Below are 15,225 nucleotides of genomic sequence, written 5' to 3'. Positions count from 1 at the left end.
TCTGTGTTGATTTCAGAAATCTTAATCAGCTAACACTCAAGGGTAATTATCCATTGCCAATCATGGATCAAGTTTTGCAAACGGTGACAGGTTCCAAAATGCTATCTATGCTAGATGGATTTTCAGGATATAATCAGATTGAGGTTAGTGAACCTGATCAACATAAGACTGCATTTACTACTCCATGGGGTACATTTGCATACCGCAGAATGCCTTTTGGGTTGATCAATGTAGGGGCTACTTTCCAACAAGCTATGGACTTGGCTTTCCATGGTACTGTTGGAGGATATATTGTAGTGTATCTTGATGATCTCACTGTTTTTTCTAAAGACCGTGAGAATCATCTTTTTCACTTACAAGATGTTCTTGAAAGATGTCGCAAGCACGACATCTCCCTTAATCCCAAGAAGTCAGTTTTTGGGGTGACTGAGGGAAAACTCCTTGGTCATATTGTTTCCAAGGAAGGAATAACAGTTGATCCTGAAAGAGTTAAATCTATTCAGAATCTGCCTTTGCCATCCAATAAGACTGATGTTCATTCCTTTTTTGTTAAGGTAAATTTTCTGTGAAGATTCATTCTTGACTTTGCAGAAAAGACTTGTCATATTGTGGATATGATGAAAGGAAAGTTTGCTTTCCATTGGAATTCTGAAGGAAAAGCAGCATTCAATGAAATCAAAGATGCAATTGCTCATGCACCCGTATTGGTATGCCCCAACTACACCAAGGAGTTCATCATGTATAGTTATGCTTCCGAGCATACTATGTCGGCTATTCTGATGCAGAAAAATTCAGAAGGGATTGAATCTCCTATTGCTTTCATGAGTTGTCCTTTAAAGTCTCATGAACTCAAGTATTCCTCTATTGAGAAGAATGCTTATGCGGTTGTTAAAGAAGTCAAGAACTTCCGTTTTTACATCCTGAATTCTCATACAGTTGTGTTAGTTCCTGATACATCACCCAAATCTATCTTAACACAATAGGAGTTTGGCACGAAAAGAGGGAATTGGATTGCTAAAATCCAAGAGTATGACTTGGAGATTAAGCCTACAAAGCTTGTTCGAGGAAGAAGACTCTGTCAGCTGATGGCGGAAGGTATTCCAGAGGAGTGAGAATTAGATGATTCTGAAGATCTTCCCAAGGTGTTGTTTGTCAGTACTACTGATGAATTGTACTCTATTATAGCATTTTTCTTGACTTATGGTGAATGTCCACAACATTTGTCATTCAAGGAAAAAAGAAGTATCAAGCTGAAAGCTGCGAACTTTGTATTATGGGATACTGGTTTGTACAAAAGAGCAATTGATGGTACTTTCCTCCGTTGTGTTGACAAAGCACAACAAACTAAATTGCTGGAAGCTTTCCATGACAAGGCTTGTGGAGGACATTTTTCTGCACCAGTGACTGCTCACAAAATTTTGAGAGCTAAGTATTATTGGCCTACGCTCTTTCAAGATGCTTTCCGATGGGTGCGTAAATGTATACATTGCCAGCAGTTTGTAGGCAAACCAAAGCTTGCAGCGTTACCATTGAAGCCGGTTATTGTTGAAGAGCCTTTCCGACAATGGGGCATTGACTTCATTGGGGTGATCAATCCTTCTTCAAGTGCAGGTCATTCGTATGTCCTTACTGCTACGGATTATTTCACCAAGTGGGTGGAAGCAATACCGGTAAAGAACGCTACTTCTGAGATAGTATGCAGTTTCCTCAAGGAGAATATCATTTCTAGATTTGGTGTTCCATTCAAAATTGTGACTGACAATGCAGCCACCTTTTCTTCCTCTGAAATTTCACAATTTTGCTTTGAATATAGTATTTTGTTAACTTATTCATCTGATTATTATCCCCAAGGTAATGGTCAGGCGGAATCAAGTAACAAAAACTTGATTACTATTATTCGCAAGCTTGTGGAGGAAAATCAAAGGTCCTGGCATAAGGCTCTTTTTGATGCTTTATGGGCGGACAAAATTACACCCAAAAGGGCTATTGGTATGTCACCATTTCAGCTTCTTTATGGGATCAATGCAGAAATACCCATCACTTTGGAACTTCCTGCTCTCAAGTTGGCTAAAGCGATTGAAGATCAAACTTATGAGAATGCTTTAGACAAAAGGATCATGTATCTTTCTCAGCTCGAAGAACAAAGAACACAAGTAGTGGACCGAATTGCTCAGCATCAGCAACAAGTCAAAGTTCTTTTTGATAAGAAATCAAAGCAAAGAGGATTCCAAGTTGGTGATCGTGTTTTGCTTTGGGATAAGCGAAGGGAACCGAAAGGTTTACATGGCAAATTTGATTCTCTTTGGCGAGGACCCTTCACTATTCACCGTGTTGCTGGAGAAGATAGTTTTATCTTGGCTTATCATGATGGTACACCATTTGCGCTGCCTTATAATGGTCAACATTTGAAGCATTACTTTGAATAAGGATTCGAGGTAACTTCTTGTAAATAATGTCTTTTTCTTGTTTATTTTTCGTCTTTTGTTTGTTTGTTTTTGTTTTGTTTGACTCTGTGACCCAATGGATAAGAGGAAGGCACTTAGAGTTCTGGATTCTTTTCTTTCACAATCTTGAAGGATAAATGAAAGAATTCCCCAGTCAGAGCCAATTGTTGTCCTCATTTTTGTTTCCAAAAGTGAAGGACCATTACATAAAAGTTTTGTGAAAAAATGAAAATCTTTACTCTATGGCATGCTTCCCGAGGCAGAATTTCAACTAATCCTTGGACTAGCTTAATCCTCAGTCCATCCTCGAACTACGTTTCGAATTTCATCGCATTCTGGGTTCGTTTGCTATGTCTTTCCTTCAATTTCAGGTTTTAAAATCCCGACTGCAGGTGGAGAATTTTCTTCAAACTGCAAGTTTTAATGATGTCCATTGTTTTGCTCTTTGTAGGGAAATTTTTAGCTTATTACATTTGCATTTTTATTAAAAGATGAATACTTGTAATTTGTTTTAAATTTCCCCTTTGTTGTTTTTATTATTTTTATTGTTTTTTGGCTTTTTTAGTTAAAATAGAGATTTTTTGGTTAAGTTGCAAGTAAACTTGTAGTTCTCTCCAAAAACCCCTACTTTAATGGTTTTTTACATGTAATAGGGATTTTAAACCCCTATTACATATGTGCAAGTAAGTTATAACTTGTTGTAGGGGTTTTATTTCCCCTTTACAAGTGAGTAAAACTTGCATCTCTCTCCAAAAATCCCGATTTTGCCTTGCAAGTGAAAAAGTGACAATTTTAAACTTGCACTTTGGTCTAAAAAACCCGATTTTACACAAAGTGCATTTTTGACAATTTTAAACTTGCAATTCATTCCCAAAAACTCGAATTTGGCTTTGTAAGTGAAAAAGTGCAAATTCGAACTTGTCATATCTTCTCTAAAACCCGATTTTCACATATATGTGCAAATTCGAACTTGTTCTTGTCTCCAAAAAACCCGATTTTCAGTTGGAAGCAAATTTGTTGAAGTTTTCAAGCGATTTTTGTGGAGATCTTCTAGGAAGGAGAGGCGTTTTGGATTTCACCCTATTCTTATGCATTTGAAAACACTTATCACGCCATTTGGGGTTTGCATTTACTGGTTTTTTGGTCCAAATCAACAACCACGTGTTTCCAAAATGCCACATTTTGGGGGATCAAGACTTCATGAAGCTGCAATCTCCTAGTTCGTTTTTACCTCTCTTACCTAGGCGTGGACTTTGTGATAAATTTTCAGTCATTTAATGAGCCATTTAAGAAGCATTTGTTGCCATGTTTTTTCCACGTGACCCACCTTTGGCTGCGTATTGGAAGGATTTAATACCATTTCTTCATCTCCTCCTTGGGCGTTTGGCTTTGACACTTTCATACATGGTATTTCCCTAAGGATTTGGCCCTATTTTCTTGCATCTATAACCACGTTTTTGCAGCTAAAAACGTTTTTCCAAAAAAGTGGCAAGGGTTTGGGGATTGCGGTTTGCTTCTATTTATTGGATATTCTTCTTCATTCCAAGTTTGATTGCATTTTTGGAGAAGCATTTTCAGTTTGAAGAAAGGTATGTTCTCTTTTCTTTCTTTCCTTCATTTTATTATTTTCTTGCTTTCTTTGTTTTCCTTCTTAGTTGCATTTTTGAAAATATGTTGTTCTTCCCCAAAAAAATCGGTTTTTGTGAGAGAGATCTTCCCCTTGGTATGCAATTTTTGAATTGCATTGTTCTTCCCATATTCCCTCTTTACTTGTATTCAGGATTTCTAATCCCGATTACAAGTTCGCTGGAAATTCTTGTTCTTCCCTTACGGTTAATGAATTTAACCAAAATTCCAAGTTGAAAAGTGTAAAATACCCCCCCCCCCCCCTTTCAAATTCGGGTTTTAAAAACCAGATTACATGTTGAAAAGTTCTTCCCATTTTCATGAAAATGACATTCCCGGATTTTCCCATTTCTATCCATTTATGTTTCCCATCTCCGTACTTTTCATTTTCCGCAAGTCAAATTCTCATTTTCCATCCATTTCTCCATTTGCAAATTTACAAGTGTACTTGCATTCGGGTTTTAAAACCCCGATTGCATGTATGTTCTTTCCAACTTGTATACTTGCAAAAATTTCCCCAAGATCCGAAATTGGTCAAAGTCAAGATTTTCCCATTTATATATATTTCCCCTCTTCCTCCCACAAAATCGTGAAGTTCAAGAATCGAAGTTTTTCCCATTTGAATTCCCATTTGAAGAAGGAAGAATGATATTTGCAGCTGACTATGATGTTGCCTTAACTCTTTTAAGTCTTCATCACAGTATTCCAGGTTCACAATCAATGTCAGATTTGTCGGCATCTCCAGTTTCAAAAAAGATGAAGTACAAATATGACAAATATCAGAACGAGGTAGCACCTTCCCAAGTTTCTTCCCCTTTAGATCGTATCAGAAATACGGAAATAGGGCACGTGGATATGTCGGAATTTGACAAGAGGGTGGAAGATCCACAAGATAATAACTTGCAGCGGTTGTTGGACAGCCATATCCATCATGCATCTTCTTTCCCGGTGGCTGCCCGAGAACTTGAGTTTGTTCTCGCCTGCACCCATCATTTTGACAAAGAGTCAAGAGTCATAAAAAATGATGATGGCGAAGCTATAATCCGTCTTGATGCAGATATGATTGAGAAGGTCTTCAGAATGCCTCCTGCACCTGTTTACATGGAAATCTCCAAAGAAAGTGCAGCAGAGTATTACGTGAAGAGGGAAAAAGATTGCAAGCAACACATCAACAGGTGGATCCAAGAGCCACGAGCCTCCTTCTCAAGGTGGGCGAAGTATTCTAATGTCTTTGAGCCATGGATGTACCAATTCATCATGTTCATAAGGCAGTCTCATCACATTTCATGGGGAGAAGTCATCAGCGATGTCTTGTGTGAACAACTTGCAGTAGTCCCTACCACCATGACTTTCTTCATGAATTCGTATTTGGTATACTTGGCAGCATCACTTAGACACTTTCCAGGTCTTTCTACCAAGGGTGATCGCTCACTTATACCAGTTTGGGAATATTATGACCAGTTGCCGTTGAGACCCAACAGATTGCATTTCAGAAGAGTTCAAGATGCATTCTTTGGATATTTCATGTGTCAGTTTGACAGAACTCTGAAGAACAAAAGAGTATCAGATGAGGCATGGAAAAGGGTGTGCGAATATGGATGTTTGTTTCTACAATTTCCCACCTTCACCTATATGAGAATTGGATGCTTTGGTGGTCAACCATATATGCTTCCTAGATACCCAACTGATAAGATCATTCTTATGGAGTTGGGAAGACAGATCGTGGCTGTCCACACTTTTCAGTAGGCTAGACACAAGGTTGGAATGGGGATCTCTACCACAAATCCACTGAAAATTGGTCGGTATTCCCTTGTCACGTTTGTGAAAGATAAGGCCATGGAGACTGAATTGCAGGAAATCAAGCTCAAAAAGTTTAAACCTAGAGCTGAATTTGATTACAGGGGTATGAAGGAGAAGATCAAGAAATCCTTTGTGCATGTGCATCGCATTGAGGACATCTGGGCAGATCTCCGCACAGAAACCGAAGTTCTGAAGATGGATTACTGCAGGCTCACTATTGAGCAAATTGTTGATTTGAACTTGGTGGATATCCCACAAGGGATGATTGATGATGGGCACATACTTGATCCTGAATACATTTCGAGGAGGGTTGAGGAAGCTCCACTTCCTTTGATCCAATGGTCGCACAAAGAGTGCATATCAATCCTTGAGAGATTTCAGCCTATCTTGGCTAACACTAACACATGGTTGAAAAATAATGCGTATAGACTTATAAAAATCAAGGTTGGAAAAGAAGATGATTCTACGGGGCCTCTTGGACGTAAGTCTGAGATTCAGGTTGACAACAAGGAAGGTGCATCATCTTCGGGCACAAGGATCAAGTTGCGAGTAAGTCGGATAGTAGTGCTTCCTCCTGAGGAGACGACAGTTCGTGGGAAGGAAAAATCACGATTTCATGTTCAGGTGATCGATCTGGATAATCCAAAAGAAGGGCAGCAATCTTATGATGCTCCTAAGTCTCCAGTTTTAGACTCGCCTCATGAGATCATTCCTCCAATTGCCATTGAGACACCTCTTTCTCCTCCTAATTTGCTTGTGGATGAATCTCCTCAGAATGCTATTCCCATTTCAGCATACGAGCCATCTCCTGATCATCAACAAGAAAGTGTGTCGGAAGTTCCTGAGGATATTCCTACTTGCATCCAACTGTCAGAAATTGATACTTCCACTGTCCGAAGAATTCATGAGGCAATCTTCATGCCCATTGGTAATTGAGCAAAACGTGGTCGCTGTCCAAACAAATATTCCTCCTAGGATGACCACGATGATTCAAACAGAAACTGCTTCTCCTTTGCCTACAACTGCTACTGAAGGGGAGTTGATGACTTTGCCTCCATGGCTTAGTTCTTTTACTCCGAAAAGGAAGAAGCAAGAAATCTCACTTGATGCCTTTGACTATCAGCAACTGAAACAGTCCAGATCCAAAGTTGCTAAGAAGGCCAAGACTATCTCCAGAGTAACTGTTGATAGCAACAAGATGAAGGTAGCCGAAATTGTGGAACCTATTACAGATAAGCCACTTGAGGAAATGTCAGTTGCTGATTATAAGATTACACGGATAGAGTTGGGCAAACAGACGCATGAGGTCATTAAACATGATGCTCAATTTTTTGTTGCTTCGTTGGTGCAAAGGTGTGATGAGCTTCTAGCAAAGAAAGAAAAGCTAGAAGATGAAAACCGACAACTTATTGCAGCCGTTCATAAAATCACAAAACCTGCTGCTGAAGGGAGTAACTCCATAGGTTCTTCTGGTTCCCAAGAATCAATTCATGGAGTGGAAAGGGCTGCTCAGAAAGTACAAGCACTGGATTCCTGGGTTGATCAGCTTCATGATCTATGTGCACGGGTAATGAAAGACATTTTTCAGATGATGTCTAAGTTAGAGACCATTGAGGAGAAACTGGATCAGACCTCTAATGCTTTCAAAAAGAATCTGGAAAGTGTTGAAGAAAGTTTGACAATCTGGCGTACCATGCTCCAACAACAGCTGAGTGTTTTATAGGAGCATGCCATCATCTCTTCCAAGGTCATGTACTTGGAATTTGAAGAGCTCCTGGAAAACAAAGCCCTTGTTCTTAAATCCCTCATTGAGGAGATCGGTGATGCAAAGAGATTCTGGGGTGAAGTTTTCCAAGATATTGTCTCGCATTGTGAAAGGGCCTCTTGCAACATAGTAAGTCAGGATGGAGAGCTTATTCCAGAAGAAGAAGTTCTTGCTGATTTACAGATGAGGATTCATAATGAATGGAGGAGTGAACAATTCTTGGCCGCTTCAATTCAGCTATTGATGAAACACCAAGCCTTTTTGCATGAAATCCAGTCTATCCTAGATAAAAACAACTCTGCACTCCTCCGGTGTCATGACACTATTGTGAAGACCATGGTTGTTGCCAAGAACACCCATGAACCGAATCCCGAGGAACTACAAACGAACATCCAAAAATTTAAAGGATTTGTGTCTTCACATAATGCAACTTAAGTGTTTTTCAACACTTAGTTGTATTTTCCCGCTTTTGTAATCTTTAGTTGTAATTTTGTTTTGACAAGTTACATGTAAAATTTTTTTTTGTAAAATGCAAGTTACACATGACTTGCACTTTTGTAATTACATGCAAGGCAACTACAAGTTGTGTTCAATTAAGACTGTAGTTGGAATAAGTCTTAGTTAGTTATTGAATAAGTCTTGGTGGTTGAGAGAATCTCTCAAGTTAGTTAGGATCCTCCCACCTTTTTCTTAAGACTCCTCTTCTATAAATACTTGAGGGGTCTATTGTAATTTTTATCTTTTGGGAAAGCAAGCAAAAAAGTCTTTGAGCTTTCATGTGTAAATTCAAGAATTGAAATAAATAGAAGGAAATTGTTCAAGCTTTGAGTCTTTGTGCTACATTCTTGAGTTAGTATTCCATATTATCTTTCTTGCAAGTGTTCCTAAAGAGCTTAATCACATCTGATTTGTAGTCTTTGTGCTGCAAGTAGTTGAGTTTAATATAGATTAAAATGAATATTTTGTTGAGAAAAGTTGCAAGTCTTTGTGCTTTCACTTGTTCTTAAGAGAATTTAGGTCTAGATTCTATGAGAAATAGCTGTAAGTCTTTGTGCTTACACTACTTCCCATTGTTTAAAGTAGAAAAGAATAAGATATCCCAGTCTTTGAGCTGTTATAATTTGTTCTTTATAGCATTAGTGTAGAAAAGGGTAGATAGGACTTCACATAATCAAGTCTTTGAGCTTGATATTGTCGTCTCGTCCCAAAGGAAGTGACGGAAGTCTTTGTGCTTTCAAGAAACTTCATTTCCTTTCTCTCATTTCATTTGAAAGTGGTTATTGCTGTTTATATTCAATTGCTATCCTTTTCTGTGAAGAGAAAAGGATATTGTCTTTCTTGAAAGAAGAAGAAAGATTGTTGTCCCATCCTATTTTATTTTCAAAATTGTAGTTAGATAGGGGGAGCCTTCCCTTAATTAGGAGAGTTTTACTCATGTGCTGTGGTTGAAACCACAATTTTGTATATTTCCCCAAGTGTACAAAATTTTCAACCAACAAGAGTATAGAGTTTTCTTGGGGGTGTTTGCCTATTTTGGTTTGGGAGTGAATATTTGATGTAATTTGCAGTTGTTGGACTTGTATCAGCTCTTGGTTCTTCATTTATATCTATCATGTAATGCTGGTTAGTAGTACTAACAAAAAGTCTTTTGTCTACACTTAGTCCCACTACATAAGTGGAAGAGGCGGGCTTTCCGCCTATCTTTGGATAGTGATTTCTCTTAGTTTGTAATCCATATTATGCATTGTAATGCCGGTTAGTAGTACTAACCGCTATCTCTTTGGATTATTGCTCTTAGATCCACTACATAAGTGGAAGAGGTTGGCTTTGCCGCCTACTTTGAATATTGTAATACTGTCCTCCCACTGTATAATCGGTAGAGTTGATTTGTAATTAATTTCTTGTCCTCCCGTTGGATAAGCTGTTAAGTGATTGCTTCTTCAGTTCTTGGCTTGTCCTTGGCTGGTTTACCGCCAAGTGATCTTTCAGTATTCTCATTATCTCACTGAAAAGTGGAAGGCGCTAGCTTGCCACCCAATTATTGTAATCAATTTCAGTTTCTTGCATTTAACGATCCCTGCAACACTGTATGCTCTCACCCTCCTAGATTGAGCTCTCGGTGATCAAAAGGTGGAAAGGGTTACTTTCAGTAGTATTGGGATTTCATTTTCTAACCCTAACGGGTGTTTGTGTTGATTGTAAACTTGAAATAATTTGAAAAAAATTAAAGGGAATATTACAGATAGTCACACTCATTGATACAAGTGCTACACAATTTTATTGATGAGGGAGTTGTGGCTAGGAGAGGGCTCAAAACGGAGGATTGTGATGGATTCAAAGTGATGATTGCTGATAGATTCACCCTCACATGTATCATAAAGATTTCAAACTTAAGCATTTAGCTGGGTGAGTATGAGCTCAGAGATGACTTCTATGTGGTGAGCATAGGAGATACATATGTGGTTCTTGGTATCCAATGGCTTCAATATATTGTAGAATTTAATATGAACCTGCAAACCATGGAGATGAAATTTTAAGTAGGAGATGAGAATTTTTTGCTTAGTGGTATGTCTAATGGTGGGCAATAAGTATTCTCTCTTAAGAGGGTGGAGAGACTTATCAAACATGACCAGGTAGAGTAGGTAGTGGAATGCATTGTTATGCCTACAAATATGGAGCAGCAGAAGAAGAGTCACCATTTTGATGTTGAAGCTTTGTTGTCCAAGCACAACAAAGTATTTAGTAGCATACCTCTTGGGAGGCCTCTAGATAGAGGCATTGAGCATGCCATAGAGCTTGAGGAGGGTGCCAAAATAGTTATCACCACCACATACAGGCATCCCAAAAGACACAAGTATTCTATCTCCTATACGTTCACATATCAAGAGACTTTATCCATATCATTTGACGTTCTATAGACGTGCCATTGCAAGAAAGAACACTTCAAGGGTAATAAACACATAACGAAAGAGAGAGAAAAAGAGGGATCTACCACCAGTGGGCGGGTCAACACGAGCCGGTGCAACACACGATGTTTGCATGCTACGTGTTGCCAACATTGCAGTCGGCACTACAGGCAATTGGATTTATGCCAAAGAAACTCTTTTGAAAATGGATGTGAAAATTGAATCATCTAAATATCCGCTCTAAATAGTGTAAACAATATGGGGTGGATCCTAATGTTCAAGCCATAGATTAATACCCAAACTACTATGGCTCCGAGGAAGTCAATTTTCACTTCCTGGTCATGTTTGATAAGTCTCTCCACCCTCTTAAGAGAGACTTCTCCACCGTTATCTTCTAATGGAAAATGCATCATGAATTAGATTAGTTTGGGTATTAATCTATGGCTAGCAATTTAGAAGCCCAAATCATGAATCTAACAGATAAGATGAGAAGCTTGAGTGTTGAGAAGGAGCGGTTAATAGACAAAGTGGGAGAATTGAGGAGTTTAATCACTCCTCGGTTAGACACTTTACTTGGTGCTCAACAAGATGTAGTGACAACTTTGATGTCCCGACAGATCTTAAGGGTGTAGAACTACAATTTCAAAATCTTTTGCCCCTCTTTCAGTTTTTGCTAGCAATTTAGAAGCCCAAATCATGAATCTAACAGATAAGATGAGGAGCTTGAGTGCTGAGAAGGAGCGGTTAATAGACAAAGTGGGAGAATTGAGGAGTTTAATCACTCCTCAGTTAGACACTTTACTTGGTGCTCAACAAGATGCAGTGACAACTTTAAGAGCCCACTTTGTCAAGGAATTGCTAGAGATGGGACAAATTAGGCCAAGAGTCCTTTGCATGTTCAATAGTTTTTGGTTAAAAAGAAGGATGGAACAATGAGAATGTGTATTGATTATAGGGCTCTTAATAAGAAAAACATCAAGAATAGGTATCCAATTTCACAAATATATGAGCTTATATATAAGTTGCATGGTGCTTGCTACTTCTCCAAAATTGCTGTATTGTTGTATATCAAGTGGGCCTAAATTTCTAGTGAAGGATGCTATTTGTGTCTTTTCTATGATTTGTCTAATACTTTTATATGCTAGACTATGATATTTGCTTAAACAAAAGTCATTTCTTTCTATGTTCTTCCTGAAGTGGCTTTCTAGCCCTTTCATGAGGTTTCTTCATGATTTTGTGTCATCTTTTGGCTTTGTCCATGTTATTTGGACCATTTATTTGCCATTTCAGCTATAAAATGCTTACAATTTTTTGAAGGTCAGTAAACACTTTATGAAAAACAGAACATGTGAGGGGTTGGTGGCTCCATGAGAACAACCTACTGTTGCTGATGGAGGTCCTAGGTTTGAGTTCCAGCTAGTCCATGCCTTCTCAACATGGTATCGAAGGCAAGCTATTTAAGCTCAAGTTGGTGTGATTTAGGCTGGGTGTTACTTGGTCAATGAATACTTGGGAAAAGAGAACCCATGAATGACTGATAGCTTGGTGGTAGATAACCTAGCATAGTGAGAGGCGGTCCTAGGGTCAATTTGCTGTGGGTACATGGTTTTCAACATGCATAGCACCTGTTTGAAATCACAACAGGTGAGAGAAAGATTGAGCTGATTTTGCTTGTAATCTAAATAATGCAATACTTGTTTTCCAAATATATTCCGTTCTCTTTATCAAAGCTTACAATTGTCTAGATTGAGATGATTGAATTAGTGCAAAACCTAGAAGATAATACTAAATTAATATTGTATGATTTTGAGATGATTGAATTATAAGTGGTAAATAGTAAATACTCCTTACAGTATTCGTAGTAAAGATAAGACTTCAGATATTTTAGTTTTTATTATATTCAATAATTTTTTGCCAACATTAAGAGCAATTGGTTACAATTTTGACATCCGCAGGATATTTTGGAGGTTTTCAAAGACACGTGTATTTTATACATCCCAGGTGCAATGACACCAACTGAGGTGATGACTTACTCTAATATTAGTTTTTCCTTGAAACAAACACTAGATAATTGTTTTCTTGATTATTTTCATTATTCTTAAGAGTTTATGTTGCAAATTGTAGTCTTAGTATGCATTGGAGAATGTCTTGTTTTTACAGTCTTTCCAATTATGTATCTAAATTCCAAAGGACTAGCTATCAGAAGTTTGAATTTTCTGTTTCTGCAAGTAACCTATTCAATTGTGCAGGTACTCAATGCTCATGCTTTTGGTGCTAGAATTATTAAGGTCTCCTTCTTTGTCACCGTATGCTTTCTGTTAGTGATTTATTTTTGTTGTCACACTATATGATTATATTGTAGATTGTTAAAAGATTTTAGTTTTAGACAGAACCTTTTAGAGTATTCCTATTAGAAAAATTACCATCCTCTTTCTTTTGAGCGTTTCCATAACTGCCTGATTGTTAATTTAATAGTAAATTGTAGCAATTGCTATCTCTATATTGACATTTAATATGACAATTGATGTTATGTGAATAATAAATATATTACTGGGATTCCTTATGAAATTTTCATGTAATTTCTTAAATCTTGTAATGGGCAATCTATCTATAAACTGATGAAATTAACATCCAAGAGGGTAAACAATAAAAAAATCACAGCATTAGCTTAAGGTATTTTATCAAATACTTGGCAAAAATATAAGGAAAATTAGATCGGTTCATTTCACTGGATATAACTGCCACTTGAATGTTATGCAATATAATATTTGGTTGTTGCACATTCTAGTGTCTTTTTTATGTCTTTCTTTTTCTATTTCTATGAGACTTATTCTTGCATTCCTTAATAAAATTAAATTCTGTACAAAATATTGACAGAAATGTATGATGTTTTGCTAGAGTTATAGTATGGTCAAATTATTTTAGACAATTTTTTAAAACTGAAATGATCTTTCATGATTTTGGAAAATTATTGCAAATATTTGAACATGATATTGTTGCAGAACAAATTTTCTGCATTTTGTCTGTAATTTTCTATTTGTAATCTTGAAAATACACACAGTTTGCATAAATCAGTAGCCAAACAATTGCCCAAGTTAGAGAAACACACATAATACATGTTTGAGCTCATTTTCAAGTAGCTTACATACAGAAAAGCCTGGTGTTTTTAATTTTCCAGTATGATGCCTATGCTGCAAAATCTTATATTATCATGGTTAAGACAATAATATTAAATAGGAATGCTTTTTTTGGTTGCTATTGGTATTTCGAATGCCTCTTATTATTTTTAATTTATGACTTATGGCACTTAATATTGGCCTTGTGGATTTGGTATTATGCCCAGATCTATCCTGTAACAGTTCTAGGTGGTGAACGATATATACAAACACTGAGAAGACCTTTCCATCATATTCCTATGGTTGCATCTCAGGGAATTACAATGGGTTTGTATTCCAATCGGTAGTAAGTGATTGGTTTTTTCTTGACATTTCTGTGTAGGTAAGTTTTTTATTCTGGAAAAGTATTGATTACACAATGCTTTGTAAGCTGTAAGTATTCAAAACATAACAGTGCTGTAGTTACTTAGAGATGAGAATAAAGTAATATGACATGCATATTTGTGGTCCACAATTTTTAGTATCCTGAGAGATAAGCCTAATATACAATAGAAATTTGTGGAACCTTGAATGTCTCTTTCCTAGGTAAAATTTCTACACCTTTATGAACTTTTAAGATGGCAGTTTCTCCTTTATGCAACATTCTTTAAGAACAATAGGTACAATTCAAACTCCGATGTTTTAATATTAGGTTTTTTTTGTGGAGTGTTTGGCAATGTTCATCAATGGGATTATAGTATTTGACACTTGATGTAAAAACATAGGACCTTTCATTATCTTTATATAACTAGTTGATATCCTTACACTCATTAACTTCCTAGTAACATTTAAAATCCCAAATCCAAAACTGACCCAAATTTTCTTGCTTTTCTTTCTTATCGGAAATATCAGACCAATGGTTTTTATAGTTTCTAATTTTTGCAATGAGTATGATAATTGTTTGGGCATGTTTATATTGTAAATTCTTTGCATACAAAATCATAAACATACAAAGAACAAATAACTTGCATAACAGAAATAACAGTAAATCTCTTTATTTAGATTTCTGCTACAAATTTACAGAGATATCAAACTGATTTCCTGTGTCAACAGATACAGCAGTCTAGGGATTTGGTTTAACCACGAGGACCTCCAACCATCCAGTATAGACTTGATTTTCAGACAAGTTATGATCCCAGAATATCTTCTATAATCTGCAAACCTTCAAATAGCAGTCTTTATCAGAAAATATGAGTGACCACAGTCCACACGAGCCTGCTACTGCTCAGCAACCTTTCAATCACCTCCTTTCCTGGTATAAAATACTTAATGTTCAGACCATAATACTTACAGCCTGAAAAATAACAAATTTTTTATATGTAAAAGCCCCACAGCTAGCATGAAGGTGTACCACGTCTGGAACAAAGGAGAAATGGGTTGCTAGAATGATGATTTCTTGCTTCTTCAAACCTTCAATCAATCTTGCCTTAACATCCAGCAGTATATAGTGTTGAGCAACCAGCATAAGGAATAAATCACCACTCTAGAGTCTTCATACGCCACCACAAAGCTTAATACCCAATCACAGT

General features: G+C 37.1%; 1 protein-coding gene across 11 annotated transcripts in view; it reads left to right on the top strand.

Moving 5' to 3' along the window:
• LOC131858732 (uncharacterized) overlaps positions 1–15,225 on the top strand; it is a 177,484-nt gene that overhangs the window by 143,589 nt on the left and 18,670 nt on the right. For 6 of the 11 annotated variants that reach the window (XM_059212119.1, XM_059212116.1, XM_059212118.1 and 3 more), the window contains 3 exons: positions 12,497–12,562; positions 12,791–12,829; positions 13,885–13,984. In XM_059212119.1, coding sequence (XP_059068102.1) covers positions 12,497–12,562; positions 12,791–12,829; positions 13,885–13,984 — 205 coding nt within the window. Of the gene's footprint in view, positions 1–12,496; positions 12,563–12,790; positions 12,830–13,884; positions 14,040–15,225 lie in introns of all 11 variants that reach the window. The other 5 variants (XM_059212121.1, XM_059212117.1, XM_059212122.1 and 2 more) reach the window with 4 other exon arrangements.

The sequence above is a fragment of the Cryptomeria japonica genome, chromosome 10 (assembly GCF_030272615.1).
Source record: "Cryptomeria japonica chromosome 10, Sugi_1.0, whole genome shotgun sequence".
Lineage (NCBI taxonomy): Eukaryota > Viridiplantae > Streptophyta > Pinopsida > Cupressales > Cupressaceae > Cryptomeria > Cryptomeria japonica.
This window is presented reverse-complemented; position numbering and strand designations above follow the sequence as displayed.